This window comes from Oncorhynchus keta, chromosome 35 (genome assembly GCF_023373465.1).
Source record: "Oncorhynchus keta strain PuntledgeMale-10-30-2019 chromosome 35, Oket_V2, whole genome shotgun sequence".
NCBI classification, from domain to species: domain Eukaryota; kingdom Metazoa; phylum Chordata; class Actinopteri; order Salmoniformes; family Salmonidae; genus Oncorhynchus; species Oncorhynchus keta.
In genome coordinates, this window is record NC_068455.1 from 20185050 (window position 1) to 20206138 (window position 21089).

Consider the following 21089-nt stretch of genomic DNA (forward strand, 5'->3'; position numbering starts at 1 on the left):
AACCTTACGGTTAACTAGTCCAACGCTCTAACCACCTGCCTCACGAGGAGCCCGCCTGTAATTCGAATACAGTAAGAAGCCAAGGTAAATTGCTAGTTAGCATTAAACTTAATCAATCATAATCACTAGTTATAACTACACACGGTTGATGATATTACTAGTTTATCTCGCGTGTCCTGCGTTGCATATAATCGATGCAGTGTGCATTCGCGAAAAAGGACTGTCATTGCTCCAACATGTACCTAACCATAAACACCAATGCCTTTCTTAAAATCAATACACAGAAGTATATATTTTTAAACCTGCATATTTAGCTAAAATAAATTCAGGTTAGCAGGCAATATTAACAAGGTGAATTGTCACTTCTCTTGCGTTCATTGCACGCAGAGTCAGGGTATATGCAACAGTTCGGGCCGCCTGGCTCGTTGCGAACTAATTTGCCCGAATTTTACGTAATTATGACATAACATTGAAGGTTGTGCAATGTAACAGGAATATTTAGACTGATGGAGGCCACCCGTTGAAATCCGTATGAAATACGGAACAGTTCCTTCGACCATATTAATGGCCTAAGCCTTGCATTTCTGTGTGTTATTATGTTATAATTAAGTCTATGATTTGATAGAGCAGTCTGACTGAGCGGTGGTAGGCACCAGCAGGCTCATAAGCATTCATTCAAACAGCACTTTCATGCGTTTTGTCAGCAGGTCTGCTGTTTATGACTTCAAGCCTATCAACTCCCGAGATTAGGCTGGTGTAACGATGTGATGTGAAATGGCTAGCTAGTTAGCGAGGTGCGAGCTAATAGCGTTTCAAATGTCACTCACTCTGAGACTTGGAGTAGTTGTTCCCCTTGCTCTGCATGGGTAACGCTGCTTCGAGGGTGGCTGTTGTCGAGCGGAAGCTATACTGTTACACTGGCAATACTAAAGTGCCTATAAGAACATCCAATAGTCAAAGGTATATGAAATACAAATGGTATAGAGAGAAATAGTCCTATAATTCCTATAATAACTACAACCTAAAACTTCTTATCTGGGAATATTGAAGACTCATATTAAAAGGAACCACCAGCTTTCATAAGTTCTAATGTTCTGAGCAAGGAACTTAAACGTTAGCTTTCTTACATGGCACATATTGTACTTTTACTTCTTCAACACTTTGTTTTTGCAATCTTTAAACCAAATTGAACATGTTTCATTTATTTGAGGCTAAAATGATTTGATTGATGTATTATATTAAGTTAAAATAAGTGTTCATTCAGTATTGTTGTAATTGTCATTATTACAAAATTATAAAAAAAATAAAAAATAAATAAATTGGCAGATTAATCGGTATCGGCAATTTTTTTGGTCCTCAAATAATCGGTATTGCATCGGCATTGAAAAATCATAATCGGTTGACCTCTAATGTCTACTGGGTATTCATGTGCTATGTGAGTGACTTAAAAATGACAATAATATCTATGGGCTTAAAAAATAAAATAAAAAACATTAGCTGACATGGGCTAGTTGATCCGGACATTTCTGACAAGTTATAAACAGCTCTCTAAGGTTTGCAATGACTAACATGACAACACAAATTGATTACACACTACCCAATTTCGAAATTGCACCTTGTTCTACTACTAAAACTTTCAAGAGTAAGTTTAAAGCCAGACTGAGTTCCTTTAAAAAAAGTATAAACAATTTGGGAACCATTGTCCTAAATATCTGTCGACTTGGTGTCACTCTTATGATTAAAGAGGCTCCATGCAACGCTTTTATTTTGACCCATAAGAGTAGAAGTAAAATGGCTCTATTCTCAGCACAACCAATTTTCTACTCTGAGACGCTTTGTGGATACGGGCCATGACTACGACAAGAGGGCCCCAGGCCTCCTAAAAATAGACTAGACAAGGCCCGGATGGGATGGAGATGGGGATGGATGCTTGAACAAAGCCCTTTCATCAGAACTTTTAACAGACTATTGGTCACAATGCTAATGCTAAAAACAAACTACTTTAAGACCATAGGCTGAATAAGAACTACATGCACTGAGAATACTTGTGGCATCATGATGTGTGTCATTATCGAGAGAGATCACACAAACATTTCAGCATCAACAGCCAGTAACAATCAATGTATTGATATACAGGATTCCATTTCAAATGAAACATTTTTAAAGTCTCAAATTAAATTCAATCAGAGCCTGTCTGTCCTTTAAAAGGGTCACCTACTGAAATGAAAAGGTCCTGTGTGGCTCAGTTGGTAGAGCATGGTGCTTGCAATGCCAGGGTTGTGGGTTCGATTCCCACGGGGGACCAGTACAAAAAAAAGTATGAAACTGTATGAACTCACTACTGTGAGAGTTACACACACCACTGGATAAGAGTGTCTCCTAAATTACTCAAATGTAAATGATTCAGTGAGTATTATTACATTGTAACATATCCACCAAATCCCACTAGATGGCAGACTTCACCAGTGAATCCAAACAGGCACACTCATTCTGGAAGTCCCAAGAATTCACTCTGGCAACAGAATGACATGTTGTGTTATTTGATACTATTGATTACAGGGGTCATTACAGCTGGTCAAGTTGTGGGTTCAAATGGATTGAGGGAGACAAAGGCAGGGAGGAGGAAAATAAACTTACTGAGAGAAATAACAGGATTGGTAAATCAACAAATATGTCATACCCTATATCAGCTGAGAGAAGGAGCATAGAGAGAGACAGCTTATGATAATGTGATTTGTGTGACTGCCGTGTCGAACTCCGACCACGGTAAAGGAGGTGCAGCACTTCTTAGGGTTTGCCAATTACTACTGGAGTTTTGGCCAGGTGGCAGCTCCCAATACCTCACTGCTGAAGGGTAGGCTGGTGCGTTTGCGGTGGTCAGCAGAGGCGAGCAGAGCTTTTAGTTGTCTGAAGGCGCTGCTTACCGATGCTCCCATATTGGCTCATCCGGACTCCTCTTTGGCATTCATGGTGGAGGTGGACGCGTGGGGTTGGAGCCGTGCTATCACAGCACTCGGGCACGCCACCGAAGCTTCGCCCCTGCAAGAGCGAAATTATGACTTGGGGGACCGGGAGTTGCTGGCTGTGGTAAAAGCTCTGAAGGTGTGGAGACATTGGCTTGAGGGGGCTAAACACCCTTTTCTCATCTGGACTGACCACCGTAATCTGGAGTACATCCGGGCAGCGAGGAGACTGAATCCTCGCCAGGCAAGGTGGGACATTTTTTTAAAAACAGATTTAGTTTCACCATCTCTTATAGACCAGGTTCCTGTAACACTAAGGCCGACGCACTGTCCCGTCTCTATGATACCGAGGAGCGGTCCATCGATCCTACTCCCATACCTCCGGCCTCATGTCTGGTGGCACCGGTGGTATGGGAGGTGGACGCGGACATCGAGCGGGCGTAACGGTTAGAACCCACGCCACCATAGTGTCCAGCGGGCCGGAAGTACATGCCGCTTGGTGTTCGTGACAAATTGAACCAGTGGGCCCACATGCTACCCTCCTCGGGTCATCCGGGAATTGAGAGGACGGTGCAGAGTCTTAGGGGAAGGTACTGGTGGCCCACCTAAGGACGTGAGGTTTTATGTCTCCTCCAGTTCAGTGTACGCTCGGAGTAAGGCTCCTGCCTAGAGGGAAGTAAGACAACTGCCTAGAGGGAAGTTACAGCCCCCTTCCATTCCACAACGGCCTTGGTCACATCTGTCGGTGGACTTCCTCACCGACCTTCCCCCGTCTAAGGGGAACACCACGATCCTGGTCGTTGTGGATCAGTTTTCGAAGTCCTGCCGTCTCCTTCCGTTGCCTGGTCTCCCTACGGCCCTGCAGACTGTGGAGGCCCTGTTTACCCACGTCTTCCGGCACTACGAGGTGCCTGAGGACATAGTTTCTGATCGGGGTCCCCAGTTCATGTCCCGGGTTTGGAGGGCGTTCATGGAGCATCTGGGGGTCTCAATCAGCCTGACCTCAGGTTTTTACCCCAAGAGCAATGAGCAGGTGGAGAGCGGGAACCAGGATGTGGGTAGGTTTCTGCGGTCGTAAGCGCTGACCGCCACCGCAGTGAGGCCCCCGTGTTCGCACCGGGGGATCGATCCGAAACCTGCCCTTCCGTCTGCCCTGCCGGAAGCTGGGGCTGGCCGCGGTGTGTGGGGCCATTTAATGTCCTGAGGAGGATAAACGAGGTGTGTTATCGGTTACAGCTCTCTTCTTACTATCGTATTAACTCCTCGTTTCATGTGTCTCTCCTCAGGACGGTGGTAGCTGGTCCCCTGCAGGAAGGTAAGGTGTCAGAGGTCCCTCCGCCCCCTCTGGACATCGAGGGGCCCCCGGTGTACATGGTACGTTCCATCCTGGACTCTAGACGCCGGGTGAGGAGCCTGCAGTACCTCGTGGATTTTGGAGAGGTACAGTCCGGAGGAGAGGTGCTGGGTACTGGTGGAAGACATCTTGGATCCATCACTGCTGAGTGATTTCCACCGCCTCCACCCAGATCGCCCTCTGGGTCGTCCTCTGGACATCGAGGGGCCCCCGGTGTACATGATACGTTCCATCCTGGACTCTAGACGCCGGGTGAGGAGCCTGCAGTACCTCGTGGATTTTGGAGGGGTACAGTCCGGAGGAGAGGTGCTGGGTACCGGTGGAGGACATCTTGGATCCATCACTGCTGAGTGATTTCCACCGCCTCCACCCGGATCACCCTCTGGGTCATCCTCGAGGCCAGTGTCGGCTCGCTGCGGGACCGTGCATCGGGGGGTACTGTCACGACTTCCACTGAAGGTGGCTCCTCTCCCTGTTCGGGCAGCGCTTGGCAGTCGTCGTCACTGGTCTACTAGCTGCCACTGATCCCTTTTTCTTTTCTGTTGGTTTTGTCTTGATTGTTTTCACCTGTTGCTTATTTTAGTTCATCAATGGTCTATTTAAACTTTCAGTGCCCGCCTGCTTTTGTGCGGCCTTATTCCTACTGTCAACGCTGAAGTTTTCTCCTGCGTATTTTGTTGTATGTTATTTCCTGGTTTTTGGAGACATACCTGATTTATGGTCATTGCCGAAATAAATGCATCCATTGGTTGTATTGCTCTCTGCGCCTGACTCTACACCCACCACTTCTAGAATTCCGTGAGACTTATTGATTATGATTTAAAAGGCAAAACTGATTGCAGCACTCCTACTCTACTCCTACTTAGTGACTAGGACCCATATCCCAATACTGTGGAAACACATTTTGCCATTCCCAATGCCTTGAGGGTAGCTGCAGCTGAACTAATTATGTTCCTCCATTTCCTGTTTTAATTAAAGGGCTACTGAGGGCTGGTTCAAAACTGTCCTCTAACAGAATCCAATAAGACCATCAGCTGATTGATCAGCCAGTCTATAAAGAGAAAAGTTTCTCCAGATAGATACCCCATCAGCTTGATCTGTAGACATTTGTACACACACACGCACGCACGCATCTGCCAGTCTAAAGGGAGAACCTCCCTAGGTAACCCCCGAAATTGAGCCCAACAGCCTACAGTACTAAGCCCAGTAGTCTACATTTACATTTTAGTATGTACCTTCATTCAACTAAGGTAGGTCCTGTAAAACAACCACAATTCAACATAATTGCAAGTAAAACCTTCAAAATAGCCGCTGCATGAGAGAGGCCTGTAATTTTCAGCATAGGTACACTTCAACTATGACAGACAAAATTAGAAAAAAAATCCAGATGTATTGTGGAAAATAAGTATTTGGTCAATAACAAAAGTTTATCTCAATACTTTGTTATATACCCTTTGTTGGCAATGACAGAGGTCAAACGTTTTCTGTAAGTCTTCACAAGGTTTTCACACACTGCTGCTGTTATTTTGGCCCATTCCTCCATGCAGATCTCCTTTAGAGCAGTGATGTTTTGGGGCTGTTGCTGGGCAACACAGACTTTCAACTCCCTCCAAAGATTTTCTATGGGTTTGAGATCTGGAGACTGGCTAGGCCACTCCAGGACCTTGAAATGCTTCTTGCGAAGCCACTCCTTCGTTGCCCAGGCGGTGTGTTTGGGATCATTGTCATGCTGAAAGACCCAGCCACGTTTCATCTTCAATGCCCTTGCTGATGGAAGGAGGTTTTCACTCAAAATCTCACGATACATGGCTCTATTCATTCTTTCCTTTACACGGATCTGTCGTCCTGGTCCCTTTGCAGAAAAACAGACCCAAAGCATGATGTTTCCACCCCCATGCTTCACATTAGATATGGTGTTCTTTGGATGCAACTCAGCATTCTTTGTCCTCCAAACATGACGAGTTGAGTTTTTACCAAAAAGTTCTATTTTGGTTTCATCTGACCATATGACATTCTCCCAATCTTCTTCTGGATCATCCAAATGCTCTCTAGAAAACTTCAGACGGGCCTGGACATGTACTGGCTTAAGCAGGGGGACACGTCTGGCACTGCAGGATTTGAGTCCCTGGCGGCGTAGTATGTTACTGATGGTAGGCTTTGTTACTTTGGTCCCAGCTCTCTGTAGGTCATTCACTAGGTCCCCCCGTGTGGTTCTGGGATTTTTGCTCACCGTTCTTGTGATCATTTTGACCTTGTCTTGTATGTTTTCTATTTCCTAATAATTGCTCCCACAGTTTATTTCTTCAAACCAAAGTGCTTACCTATTGCAGATTCAGTCTTCCCTGCCTGGTGCAGGTCTACAATTTTGTTTCTGGTGTCCTTTGACAGCTCTTTGGTCTTGGCCATAGTGGAGTTTGGAGTGTGACTGTTTGAGGTTGTGGACAGGTGTCTTTTATACTGATAACAAGTTCAAACAGGTGCCATTAATACAGGTAACGAGTGGAGGACAGAGGAGTCTCTTTAAGAAGAAGTTACAGGTCTGTGAGAGCCAGAAATCTTGCTTGTTTGTAGGTGACCAAATACTTATTTTCCACCATAATTTGCAAATAAATTCATTAAAAATCCTACAATGTGATTTTCTGGATTTTGTTTTTCATTTTGTCTATCATAGTTGAAGTGTACCCATGATGAAAATTACAGGCCTCTCTCATCTTTTTAAGTTGGAGAACTTGCACAATTGGTGGCTGACTAAATACTTTTTTGCCCCACTGTACATATGAGATGAGTAATGCAAGATATGTAAACATTCTTAAAGTGGCATTATTAAAGTGACTAGTGATCCATTTATTAAAGTGGCCAATGATTTCAAGTCTGCATGTAGGCAGCAGCCTCTCTGCGTTATTGATGGCTGTTTAATAGTCTGACGGCCTTGAGATAGAAGTTGTTTTTCAGTCTCTAGGTCCCAGCTTGGATGCATTGTATTGACCTCGCCTTCTGGATGATAGCGGGGTGAACAGGCAGTGGCTCGGACTGTTAATGTCCTTGATGACCTTTTTGGCCTTCCTATGACATCGAGTGCCGTATTCTGAGACACTTTGTGATCACGGGCACCGGGTAGTTCTTTGCTACTAGGCCCTTTGAAATCATAATATAATCATTATAATAATATGCGATGAGAGCCTATAGAGTGTCTAGTCCCTCTTACCTTGAGCTGCACTAGGTGTACATCCAGGTGTTTGTTGACTGAGTCCTGGTGGACAGAGTGGGAGAGATCCCGGACCCTGTCAGTGGTGGCCCTCAGCCACGTCTCAATCTCAGGCAGGTGCAGCACCACCTTCCAGTCCGCCCCTGTGTGCAGGGGAGGGGGCTTCTGGTTCTGATACCTCCAGGCCGGGTCCCTCTCCTGGGCCAGCCCTTCTCTACAGAGACCACCCTGGCTGAGGCTGGGGCCTGCCTCCTCCTCCTCAAAGCTGGGCGTGATGGAGGTGATCATGGGTGAGGCAGCCTTTCTGGCCATGGGAGACACCGCAACGTTCATGGTGAATAACAGCTAGATCCTATAGTTGATCGGGCCGTTCTCAAATCAGCTGCAGAGAGACAAAGAGGGAAATTGGGATGAAGGGAAGGAGTACAGGGCGGAAGGAAGGAAGGTGGAAGAAAGGACAGAAACATTCATTAATAACTGTACAGCTGCCAGAGAATATTTTATTTATACAGAGGGAAGCCAACTGGGTATTTTCGGTTGCAACCCCATAAATAGTCCCATTCATGCTCGGCTGGAGAATAAATCAGTCGTTGTTCTACAGAGACGACTAATATTAGCAGAGCTACAGTGGCTTGAGGAAAGTATTCAACCCCTTGGCATTTTTCATATTTTGTTGCTTTACAACCTGGAATTAAAATAGATTTTGGGGGGTTTGTATATCATTTCATTTACACAACATGCCTACCACTTTGAAGATGCAACAAGAAATATAACAAGAAATAAGCCAAAAAAACGGAAAACTTGAGCTTACATAACTATTCACCCCCCCAAAGTCAATACTTTGTAGAGCCACCTTTCACAGCAATTACAGCTGCAAGTCTTTTGGGGTATGTCTCTATAAGCTTGGCACATCTAGCCACTGGGATTTCTGCCCATTCTTCATGGAAAAACTGCTCAGCTCCTTCAACTAGGATGGGTTCCACTGGTGTACAGCAATCTTTAAGTCATACCACAGATTCTCAATCGGATTGAAGTCTGGGCCTTGACTAGGCCATTCCAAAATGTTTAAATGTTTTCCATTAAACCATTTGAGTGTTGCTATAGCAGTATGCTTAGGGTCATTGTCCTGCTGGAAGTGAACCTCGGTCCCTGTCTCAAATCTCTGGAAGACTGAAACAGGTTTGCCTCAAGAATTTCCCTGTATTTAGCGCCATCCATCATTCCTTCAATTCCAACCAGTTACCCAATCCCTGCCGATGAAAAACATCCCCACAGCAGGATGCTGCCACCACCATGCTGCCACCACCATGGGATGGTGTTTTCGGGGTGATGAGAGGTGTTGGGTTTGCGCCAGACATAGCTTTATCCTTGATGGCCAAAAAGCTCAATTTTAGTCTCATCTGACAAGGGTACCTTCTCCCATATGTCTGGGGAGTTTCCCACATGCCTTTTGGCGAACATCACGTGTTTGCTTATTTTTTTCTTTAAGCAATGGCTTTTTTTCTGGCCACTCTTTCATAAAGCCCAGCTCTGTGGAGTGTGCAGCTTAAAGTGGTTCTATGGACAGATACTCCAATCTCCGCTGTGGAGCTTTGCAGCTCCTTCAGGGTTACCATTGGTCTCTTTGTTGCCTCAGATTAATGCCCTCCTTGCAGCCCTCTCTTGGCAGGTTAGTTGTCTTGCCATATTCTTTCAATTTTTTAATAATGGATTTAAAGGTGCTCCGTGGGATGCTCAAAGTTACGGATATATTTTTTTATAACCCAACCCCGATCTGTAGTTCTCCACAACTTCGTCCCTGACCTGTTTGGAGAGCTCCTTGGTCTTCATGGTGCCCCTTGCTTAGTGGTGTTACAGACTCTGGGGCCTTTCAGAACAGGTGTATATCTACTGAGATCATGTGACAGATATTGCAGACAGGTGGACATTATTTAACGAATTGTGACTTCTGAAGGTAATTGGTTGCGCAATATCTTATTTAGGGGCTTCATAGCAAAGGGGGTGAATACATATGCACACACCACTTTTCCGTTATTTAATTTATATATATATATTTTTATATATATATATATATATATATATATATATTTTTTTTTTACTTCACTTCACCAATCTGGACTATTTTGTGTATGTCCATTACATGAAATCCAAATAAAAACCATTTGTCATTGGGTTATTGTGTGTAGATTGATGAGGGGGGAAACAACAATTGAATCAATTTTATAATGTGGCTGTAACGTAACAAAATGTGGAAAAAGTCATGGGGTCTGAATACTTTCCGAAGGCACTGTAAATTAGACCCAACAACGTCCACAAAACACCACCGACATTAACTGCTTAAACCAGACAGCATTCTCTGTCTGCCTGTCTGCACACACTTTATCCCTGCATATTAATCACTGTCCCCTCTAATTCACTATGATTATACTGGCAAAAGCAGTAGTCATTCAGTCAATGTTCTGCTCCCCACCTGGCCAAGATGGCTACTGAGTCTCCAGCTGCTGAGGGGAGAACCAATAAGATAAGGTTTGTGTTCCAACGGCCAACAATTACTTTTTTAATTTGGCTATGACAGTCAATTTAAAATCAGTCTTACAGTATTTAAATCTGAAGACAGTATGGTTTGAAGTGACTGTAATGCATCAGAAGGGTATTGGGCAGTTCAGAATAACATCAGGCAATCACTTTGTATGATATTCTGTATAGAAAAGAACATCACTAACCACGTTACCATCCAGCCATGTCATGTGGATTAATTACCTGATGCATTAAAAAAAGTAACGGCACTGGCCTGATGGAAAACATGAAATGCCGGTACAATTTTATAAATGACTACAGACTATTTGTTTGTTCGACATGGTGGGATCTTTTTGTGTCCGTAAAATTAATTATGTGAGAAATGGTGGTTGAAACGCCTTTATGCGCAAATATTTATTTAATAACTATTAAATCGAAGTAAACTTGGAGTCACGCTGTGTGGTCCTCCTCCTATGACTCGAAAAACCATGCAGTTTATTAGGCTCCAGATTAACTTGGAGTCACGCTGTGTGGTCCTCCTCCTATGACTCGAAAAACCATGCAGTTTATTAGGCTCCAGACTAACTTGGAGTTACGCTGTGTGGTCCTCCTCCTATGACTCGAAAAACCATGCAGTTTATTAGGCTCCAGATTAACTTGGAGTCACGCTGTGACATGTTGTGTGGTCCTCCCACTATGACTCGAAAAACCATGCAGTTTATTAGGCTCCAGATTAACGTGGAGTCACGCTGTGTGGTCCTCCTCCTATGACTCGAAAAACCATGCAGTTTATTAGGCTCCAGATTAACTTGGAGTCACGCTGTGTGGTCCTCCTCCTATGACTCGAAAAACCATGCAGTTTATTAGGCTCCAGATTAACTTGGAGTCACGCTGTGTGGTCCTCCTCCTATGACTCGAAAAACCATGCAGTTTATTAGGCTCCAGATTAACTTGGAGTCACGCTGTGTGGTCCTCCTCCTATGACTCGAAAAACCATGCAGTTTATTAGGCTCCAGATTAACTTGGAGTCACGCTGTGTGGTCCTCCTCCTATGACTCGAAAAACCATGCAGTTTATTAGGCTCCAGACTAACTTGGAGTTACGCTGTGTGGTCCTCCTCCTATGACTCGAAAAACCATGCAGTTTATTAGGCTCCAGATTAACTTGGAGTCACGCTGTGACATGTTGTGTGGTCCTCCCACTATGACTCGAAAAACCATGCAGTTTATTAGGCTCCAGACTAACTTGGAGTCACGCTGTGACATGTTGTGTGGTCCTCCCACTATGACTCATCAGGAAAACATGCAGTTTATTAGGCTACAGATGAAATCAATTATGATGAACTTCACAGGGTGGTGAAAGTTAGCTCCTTTCCCATAATTATCGAAGGTCTTATTTTGGTAACATGATAATTGACACCTGGCTGCCATTTGACAAAAAACAATAATCTATCTACTTTGTCTATATTAACAGTTCACAGATACAGTGTGAGTAGACAACAGCCTACATGATGAGATTATTATGGACATTATTTGTATTTTTGACAAAAGGCAGCCAAGCATCAATCATCATGTCATCAGAATAAGACCATCAATATTTATTGGAAAGGAGAATCAAACTCATCACCACAATGTGAAGTTCATCATAATTTATTTAAAATCGGTAGCCTAATAAACTGCATGCTTTCCCGGGAGGACCACACAACAGGTCATCCCGTGACTCCAAGTTGACTTTAATATTGTAACGACCTGACTAGATCATAAAGGAACAATTGTCCAGACAGAGGGTTGAGTTTACGAATTGACGGTTTATTAACCCAACTTTACACAGGCTACTGTTTGGCCGTAGCCCACACCAAATAAACGAAAGATACCCCACAAGCCAACCGTGACCTTCTCTTGTGAAGGACAGACATAAGAGAGAGAACAAAGGCTAAACCTGGTCTTAACTTCCAATGCTCCATCCCCCTGCCCAACCCCCCTCCACGCCACTCCGCCAACCGCAAGGATGCCCGGCATCAGAACATTCCAGGCATTCCCCGTGATTGGCAGCTAGCAGGTTGATTGGCATGTCGGACCCCGCGAACACTGGGTACTGGTAAGTACAACACAACCACCTACTAGCCTAAAACATAACACACAGCTGTCTGTGCGGGTCGTTACAATATGATGGTTATTATATAAATATTTGCACATAAAAGCATTTCCACCGACATGTCTTGCATAATAAAATGTTACCAACACAAAAGATCCCACCTTTGGAAAGTTACACAGAGGCTCTCAAGGGGTGGTCACCAGAGTGCTCAGGGAGGTGTGTGGGGGTTTCCATCAGTGCGACCACGGTGGAAAGTCCAGTCTCCACCGTGCGCATCCACTGAGAATATGCTGATTTGGCTCTCGCCTTCTGTAAGAGGAGGGTGACTAAATTACCACCCCATCGATGGGGGGATTGTGCGATAAATCTCCAGGTAGACGCAGCACTTCCCAGGAGTCACGTGTATCCTCTGTCACAGGAGGAGATGGCGGCTATGGAAACATATGTCTCCGAATCTCTGGGACAGGGATACATTCAGTCCTCCACTTCACCTGCCTCCTCGAGTTTATTTTTTGTGAAGAAGAAGGATGGGGGTTTGCGCCCGTGTATTGACTAACAAGGGATCAATCAGATCACAGTGAGGTATAGTTTCAAGCTGCCTCTCATCGCCAGTGCGTTCGAGTAAATGCACGGGGTGTGCTTCTTCATAAAATTGGATCTCAGGAGCGCTTACAACCTGGTGCGTATCAGGGAGGGGGACGAGTGGAAGACTGCATTTAGTACCACCTCAGGGCACTATGAGTACCTCGTCATGCCGTACAGGTTGATGAATGCTCCATCAGTCTTCCAGACATTTGTTGACAAGACAAAGGTGGCTGGTCCACTCCAGGAGTCTGAGGTGCGGGAGGTTCCTCTGCCCCCTCTGGACATCGAAGGGGCCCCGGAGTCTGCTGTTCGAGCCATCCTGGACTCGAGGCGTCGGGCGAGGGGCCTTCAGTACCTCGTGGAGTGGGAGAGGGGTACGGTCCAGAGGAGAGATGCTGGGTGCCGGTGGAGGATGTTTTGGACCCTTCGTTGCTGCGGGAGTTCCACCGTCTCCACCCGGCCCTGTGCCTCGTTCTCCGGGTTGTCCCCGAGGTCGGTGGTGGGGGAGTACTGTCACGACTTCTGCCAAAGTCGGTCCCTCTCCTTGTTCGGGCGGTGTTCGGCGGCCGACGTCACCGGCCTTCTAGCCACCGCCGATCCACTTTTTATTTTCCATTTGTTTTGTCTTAGTCTTACACACCTGGTTTCACTCACCCAATTACCTGTTTATTATTTAACCCTCTGTTCCCCATGTTTGTTTGTGAGTGATTGTTCTTTGTAAATCGGTCCGTTATTGTGGGCTCGTATATTTTCCTTGTATTTTTGTCTTTTGAGTAAAGTACGTTGATTACTCATTTCTGCTGTCCTGCGCCTGACTCTCTACACCAGCTACACACAGGACCCCATTACAGTCAGGGTATATGCAGCAGTTTGTGTAGCCTGGCTCTTAGAGAACTGTGTGAAGACCATTGCTTTCTAACAACGACCGTAATTAATTTGCCAGAATTTCATGTAATTATGACACAACATTGAAGGTTGTGCAATGTAACAGCAGTATTTAGACTTAGGATTGCAACCCTTTCGATAAAATATGGAACCGTTCCGTATTTCACTGAAAGAATAATGTTTTGTTTTCGAAATGATAGTTTCTGGATTTTACCATAAGTCTATGATTTGATATTTGATAGAGCAGTCTGGGTGAGCAGTGGTAGGCAGTAGCAAGCTCTTAAGCATTCATTCAAACCGCACTTTCCTGCGTTTGCCAGCAGCTTTTCGCAATGCTTGAAGCACAGCTCTGTTAATTTTATTTGTTCACCTTTATTTAACCAGATAGGCTAGTTGAGAACAAGTTCTCATTTGCAACTGCGATCTGGCCAAGATAAAGCAAAGCAGTTTGATACATACAACAACACAGAGTTACACATGGAATAAACATACAATCAATAATACAGTAGAAAAATCTATATACAGCATGTGCAAATGAGGTAGGATAAGAGAGGTAAGGCAATAAATAGGCCTTGGTGGTGAAGTAATTACAATATAGCAATTAAACACTGGAATGGTAGAATGTGCAAAAGATGAATGTGCAAGTAGAGATACTGGGGTGCAAAGGAGCAAGATAAATACATAAATATATAAATAAAAATGGCCGATTAATCGGCATCGGTTTTGTTTGGTCCTCCAATAATCGGTATCGAAATCATAATCTGTTGACCTCTAATCCAGACACCCATTCCTCACACACACCTTCAACACTGAATCAATATCCAGACACCCATTCCTCACACACACCTTCAACACTGAATCAATATCCAGACACCCATTCCTCACACACCTTCAACACTGACTCAATATCCAGACACCCATTCCTCACACACACCTTCAACACTGACTCAATATCCAGACACCCATTCCTCACACCTTCAACACTGACTCAATATCCAGACACCCATTCCTCACACACACTTTCAACACTGACTCAATAACCAGACACCCATTTAAACCAAATTGAACATGTTTCATTATTTATTTGAGACTAAATATATTGTATTTATGTATCATATTAAGTAATAATAAAAGTTGTAATTGTTCATTCAGTATTGTTGTAATTTTCATTATTACAAATATATATAAACAAAAATCATCCGATTAATTGGTATCGGCTTTTTTTGGTCGTCCTATCATCGGTATCGGTATCAAAAAAAATCATAATCGGTCGACCTCTAGTCGGGACCCCTCACTTGGGAAACACAGTAGTGTTTCGCAGGTTCCTGCCTTTCTAGGGAGTTTTTCCTAGCCACCGTGCTTCTACACCTGCATTGCTTGCTGTTTGGGGTTTTAGGCTGGGTTTCTGTACAGCACTTTGAGATTTCAGCTGATGTAAGAAGGGCTATATAAATACATTTGATATGATTTGATTAATCCATCTGGTGCTTCATCCTCACCCTCTCTCTCCTGTAACCAAAGCTGGTTTCCCAAACCACATCCTAGATGTCCTGCAGTGGTTCTTCAACAGATAATACTGTACATTTGATATAGTAATACTGGAATTGATGAGTTATTCTCTCTGCTTCCCGAAGCAAGGACATGCTATCTAAAGGAAAGCTTAGTTGGGAACCGGTGTGCCCTTTAAGCATTTCTGATTCCTCCATTTTGACATGGTTTTGGAATCCTGAGGATAAAGCATTGAAGAACCTGTAATATTATGGCTTCAGGCCTCCGTCTATAAAGCTTGGTGAATCAGAGGCAGAGAAAATGTCACTCTCTCTTACATCCCATTAAACCCTTCTAAAGCCCAGCAATATGATCCAGTGGAAGCTGATATTACTGCAGTGGTCTAATGCGCCTAGTCTCCCTTTGAATTAGGACAGGCTTAACAACCCAATATGTTTTACCATACAGTAGCCACTAAATGATATCATCCTGAACAATCTGCTCCTTGCTTTACATTAAACATATTACCTTGTATTACAAAACCAATGAAACTTAACAGAGTTCAGTGATTTTAGATATTTACTCATTCACACCGACCCCTTAAGAAGTTAGAACCATAGGCCTAGACTTAGAATGAGATTCATTCTACTTCTATGGCTAGTACATTGAATGAAGAGATGCAGTAGAAAATAAATCACATTAAGCCAACCACTTCACCATGGCTTTTGTGTGTTAGCCTTCCTGTTGCAGCTATTAACAATGTTGCCTCTACACTCCAGTACAGCAGAGCAGTGTGAGTGGAAACACAACATTCGCTGATAGAGTGATGAGGCAGTGAAGTATGTCATTGGAAATCAATGGCTTGGATGAGGCATTGCATCCTGCTGCTTTATTATGACAGTATGACAGTGAGAGGCCTCCATCTACCAATGAGAAGTCATGAATCCCTGACTGATGGCTCCATCTACCAATGAGAAGTGGCCCACACAATGACATATAATTAAATTCTGCATCTGTATTACCTCCTGACCTTTCTGGCTCATCTGGGCTCATTATGGAGATGATAAAGCCTTTATTAACTGCTGCTACAAATACAGTTCACACACACACACCTTGTAAATATTATCAATTCCACCCACCAGGAGCACATTCTCAAGGTTTGTCTGAATGTTTCTTCCCAGTGGGGAGGGCACACCTTAATATCTTCTTCATAATGGCTTTGGCCTGGCTAGCCTCCCTCAGTGTCAGAAGTAGTGCACTAAATAGGGAACAGGGTGCCATTTGCAGCTATGCCGTTCCAAGTTAAACTTGGATAATTACAGGCCAACGATAATGGATCACATACTACAGATGTAGTCCACAGACAATATCCCCCAGCATTCCTGATCCCGATCCCGATCCCTCGGCCCAAAAAAGGAAATCCCATGATGCTAAGTAGCGAAGCCGAGCCAAGGCTAGGGAAATAGAAGCCAATTGATAAGAGTAAATCCAATCAACCTGTGCATCTGTTTGTCTGACTGACAGTCAGCCTTCCACAGCCATGTGATTGTGTGCGTGTGAGAGAGTGGGAGAATCGCTGTGGGAGAATCGCTGTAAGTCCAAGCCAAGCCACTCCCATTTGAAATCTCCATGAGGTGTGTTGTTGTAGGGGTAGCCTATGGTAGATATTGACTGGTAAAGAGAGCGTGGAAGAAGTAAATGGAGCACCGACACACCTATTCTCTAATCATTGGCCAGGCGCCTAGATCCCGCCTGCCTGCAGGACCTCATCTTTTAAGTTGTATGGGTTGCAAAGGGAGGGTATATTACTGGAAACTTTCTAAGTTTACCAGTAAACTACCAGAATGTGTGTCTTTTAAGGATTTTATGTCATCTATAAGAAGACATCTAGTGGCCCTTTTGGGCACTTAAGGTGCCTAATGAGCTCTGGCCCTGTGTGGCCTTTTCACATGTAAAATATATCAAATAAAATGATTTTAATATTTGCAAAAATAGAATGACAAAGATGCAAAACATTATCCTAAATATAAATGATCAACTTACTGAATACCATTGGTGTTTAATATGGTTTCAGCAGGAAATATCCTTTATAATGTTTTGCCATCAAACTGGTGGCAGTTGTGAAAAATGTAAATAGTTGGAAGAGTTGCAGAGTTCGTTGAAAATAATGCCACTGTTGATTTTATGCTTTTTTTTCATCAATTAGGTTGTTTTAGGATGAGAATTGGACCACTTTGACTCTGTCCCGGTGAGTCATGTAGATGTCTATGAGCCAAGACTTGCATCATCATGTGCATTGTCACCACCATGTGCATCATGTTCACCACCACTATCACCATCACCACCACCATCACCACCATCATCACCACCACCACCATGCGTGGTTTGCTGAATGAGGCCTTGTCTATTCCAGAGCTATTACATCACTCTTGGCTGTATGTGGCTAATGACCCTCCTCAGCCTCTTAAAGGGCCCATAAACACTGATCTAGCATCAGATTACCCTACCACCAATCTAAATCTTAACCATTAAAGACTGAAAACGACATCTGGCCTTAGATCAGCATCTAAAGGCAACTTCATCTTGCTACAATGTAGTAGGATACCTGATGCCAGCCATATATTTTGAAACAAAGGAAAACATAGATAGAATCAGTGTGAGCACTGCAGCACAGAAGCCTTCAGGGCAATCAGTGGGCACGGTCAGTAAAAATAATGACTTATCCTCATTATTAGGAAAATACAAAAGGCTTCTGTTTATGGTGACATCATGCTTATTTCCCCCCACATATTGAACAAACTAGTTTCATAGATATTATGCTTTTACAGGCTACGAGTCATCCAAAACTAACAATCTTCGTGTGTGTGTGTGTGTGTGTGAGCGAAGTGCTAATTTATGTGACAGTCATTGTAAACTAGACCTAATCACCATTTCTGAAGATTCTGAAACACTCTGTCCCTTAATGAGTCAATTAGTAATCCTGAAATGGGTCAAGCTCTCTCTCTGTCCCGTTCCCCTGGCTGCTGTTGCCAAATGTGGCTCACAGGCCCGTCATGTTCACAGTTCATAGTGACATAGTGGAATCAGCCGAGGGGAGAAACAACAAGGTGCGAACAGTATACTGTAGTGTTGGGAAGGGGAAGCCAATCATCACTAATCATTGTCCTTGTTACAGAGAACTTGTTTGAAAAACTTTTCACGTAGGTATTAATTGGGTTATTTAACATGAAATCAAGCTGACTAGGGATATCATCAGATGTAGCCTAGAGAGAAATGTGAGCTCAGGACCAAGGCAAGCTCTCTAATATGATAAAACCACTGTGTTACATATCTAATAAGTCAATGTAGTGGGACTATAGGGAGGGAGGAGACTACACATACTGAATGATAGTGATGACCACATATCTTTAATCCATATCAGCAATCCAGGCTGTATCACATCCGGCCGTAATTGGGAGTCAAATAGGGTGGCGCACAATTGGCCCAGCGTCATCCAGGTTTGGCCGGGGTAGGCCGCCATTGCAAATAAGAGTTTGTTCTTAACGGACTTACAGTGGGGCAAAAAAGTATTCAGTCAGCCACCAATTGTGCAAGTTCTCCAACTTAAAAAGATGAGAGAGGCCTGTAATTTTCATCATAGGTACACTTCTATGACAGACAAAATGAGAAAAAGAAATCAGAAAATCACATTGTAGGATTTCTAATGAATTTATTTGCAAATGATGGTGGAAAATAAGTATTTGGTCACCTACAAACAAACAAGATTTCTGGCTCTCACAGACCTGTAACCTCTTCTTTAAGAGGCTCCTCTGTCCTCCACTCAATACCTGTATTAATGGCAACTGTTTGAACTTGTTATCAGTATAAAAGACACCTGTCCAAAACTCAAAAAGTCACACTCCAAAATCCACTATGGCCAAGACCAAAGAGCTGTCAAAGGACACCAGAAACAAAATTGTAGACCTGCACCAGGCTGGGAAGACTGAATCTGCAATAGGTAAGCAGCTTGGTTTGAAGAAATCAACTGTGGGAGCAATTATTAGGAAATGGAAGACATACAAGACCACTGATAATCTCCCTCGATCTGGGGCACCACGCAAGGTCTCACCCCGTGGGGTCAAAATGATCACAAGAACGGTGAGCAAAAATCCCAGAACCACATGAATGACCTGCAGAGAGCTGGGACCAAAGTAACAAAGCCTACCATCAGTAACACACTACGCCGCCAGGGACTCAAATCCTGCAGTGCCAGACATGTCCCCCTGCTTAAGCCAGTACATGTCCAGGCCAGTCTGAAGTTTGCTAGAGAGCATTTGGATGATCCAGAAGAAGATTGGGAGAATGTCATATGGTCAGATGAAACCAAAATATAACTGTGGCTGGGTCTTTCAGCATGACAATGATCCCAAACACACCGCCCAGGAGCAGCAGATTTTGTGAAAATTAATATTTGGAATTGTCCATTGAGCTCTGAGACAGGATTGTGTCGAGGCACAGATCTGGGGAAGGGTACCAAAACATGTCTGCAGCATTGAAGGTCCCCAAAAACACAGTGGCCTCCATCATTCTTAAATTGAAGCAGTTTGGATCCGCCAAGACTCTTCCTAGAGCTGGCCACCCGGCCAAACTGAGCAATCAGGGGAGAAGGGCCTTGGTCAGGGGAATCAAATCAAAATCAAATTTTATTTGTCACATACACATGGTTAGCAGATGTTAATGTGAGTGTAGCGAAATGCTTGTGCTTCTAGTTCTGACAATGCAGTAATAACCAACAAGTAATCTAACTAACAATTCCAAAACTACTGTCTTATACACAGTGTAAGGGGATAAAGAATATGTACATAAGGATATATGAATGAGTGATGGTACAGAGCAGCATAGGCAAGATACAGTAGATGGTATCGAGTACAGTATATACATATGAGATGAGTATGTAAACAAAGTGGCATAGTAAAAGTGGCTAGTGATACATGTATTACATAAGGATGCAGTCGATGATATAGAGTACAGTATATATGTATGCATATGAGATGAATAATGTAGGGTAAGTAACATGGATGTCATAAGGTGAATGCACCAATTTGTAAGTCGCTCTGGATAAGAGTGTCTGATAAATGACTTAAATGTAAATGTAATAAGGTAGCATTGTTTAAAGTGGCTAGTGATATATTTACATCATTTCCCATCAATTCCCATTATTAAAGTGGCTGGAGTTGAGTCAGTGTCAGTGTGTTGGCAGCAGCAACTCAATGTTAGTGGTGGCTGTTTAACAGTCTGATGGCCTTGAGATAGAAGCTGTTTTTCAGTCTCTCGGTCCCAGCTTTGATGCACCTGTACTGACCTCGCCTTCTGGATGATAGCGGGGTGAACAGGCAGTGGCTCGGGTGGTTGTTGTCCTTGATGATCTTTATGGCCTTCCTGTAACATCGGGTGGTGTAGGTGTCCTGGAGGGCAGGTAGTTTGCCCCCGGTGATGCGTTGTGCAGACCTCACTACCCTTTGGAGAGCCTTACGGTTGAGGGCGGAGCAGTTGCCGTACCAGGCGGTGATACAGCCTGCCAGGATGCTCTCGATTGTGCATCTGTAGAAGTTTGTGAGTGCTTTTGGTGACAAGCTGAATTTCTTCAGCCCCCTGAGGTTGAAGAGGCGCTGCTGCGCCTTCTTCACGATGCTGTCTGTGTGAGTGGACCAATTCAGTTTGTCTGTGATGTGTATGCCGAGGAACTTAAAACTTGCTACCCTCTCCACTACTGTTCCATCGATGTGGATAGGGAGGTGTTCCCTCTGCTGTTTCCTGAAGTCCACAATCATCTCCTTAGTTTTGTTGACGTTGAGTGTGAGGTTATTTTCCTGACACCACACTCCGAGGGCCCTCACCTCCTCCCTGTAGGCCGTCTCGTCGTTGTTGGTAATCAAGCCTACCACTGTTGTGTCGTCCGCAAACTTGATGATTGAGTTGGAGCGTGTGTGGCCACGCAGTCGTGGGTGAACAGGGAGTA

The 21089-nt window shown here is 44.0% G+C and overlaps 1 protein-coding gene and 1 non-coding gene across 4 annotated transcripts in view; one reads left to right on the plus strand and one right to left on the minus strand.

Annotated features, from left to right (window-relative positions):
- Positions 1-21089, minus strand: part of LOC118371748 (A-kinase anchor protein 6-like) — a 266002-nt gene that overhangs the window by 233929 nt on the left and 10984 nt on the right. For all 3 annotated transcript variants that reach the window (XM_052496677.1, XM_052496678.1, XM_052496676.1), the window contains exon 2: positions 7523-7904. In XM_052496677.1, coding sequence (XP_052352637.1) covers positions 7523-7855 — 333 coding nt within the window. In that variant the 5' untranslated portion in view covers positions 7856-7904. The remainder of the gene's footprint in view (positions 1-7522; positions 7905-21089) is intronic.
- trnaa-ugc (transfer RNA alanine (anticodon UGC)) lies at positions 2230-2305 on the plus strand. Its single transcript has one exon. It is a non-coding gene; the product is annotated as a tRNA-Ala (tRNA).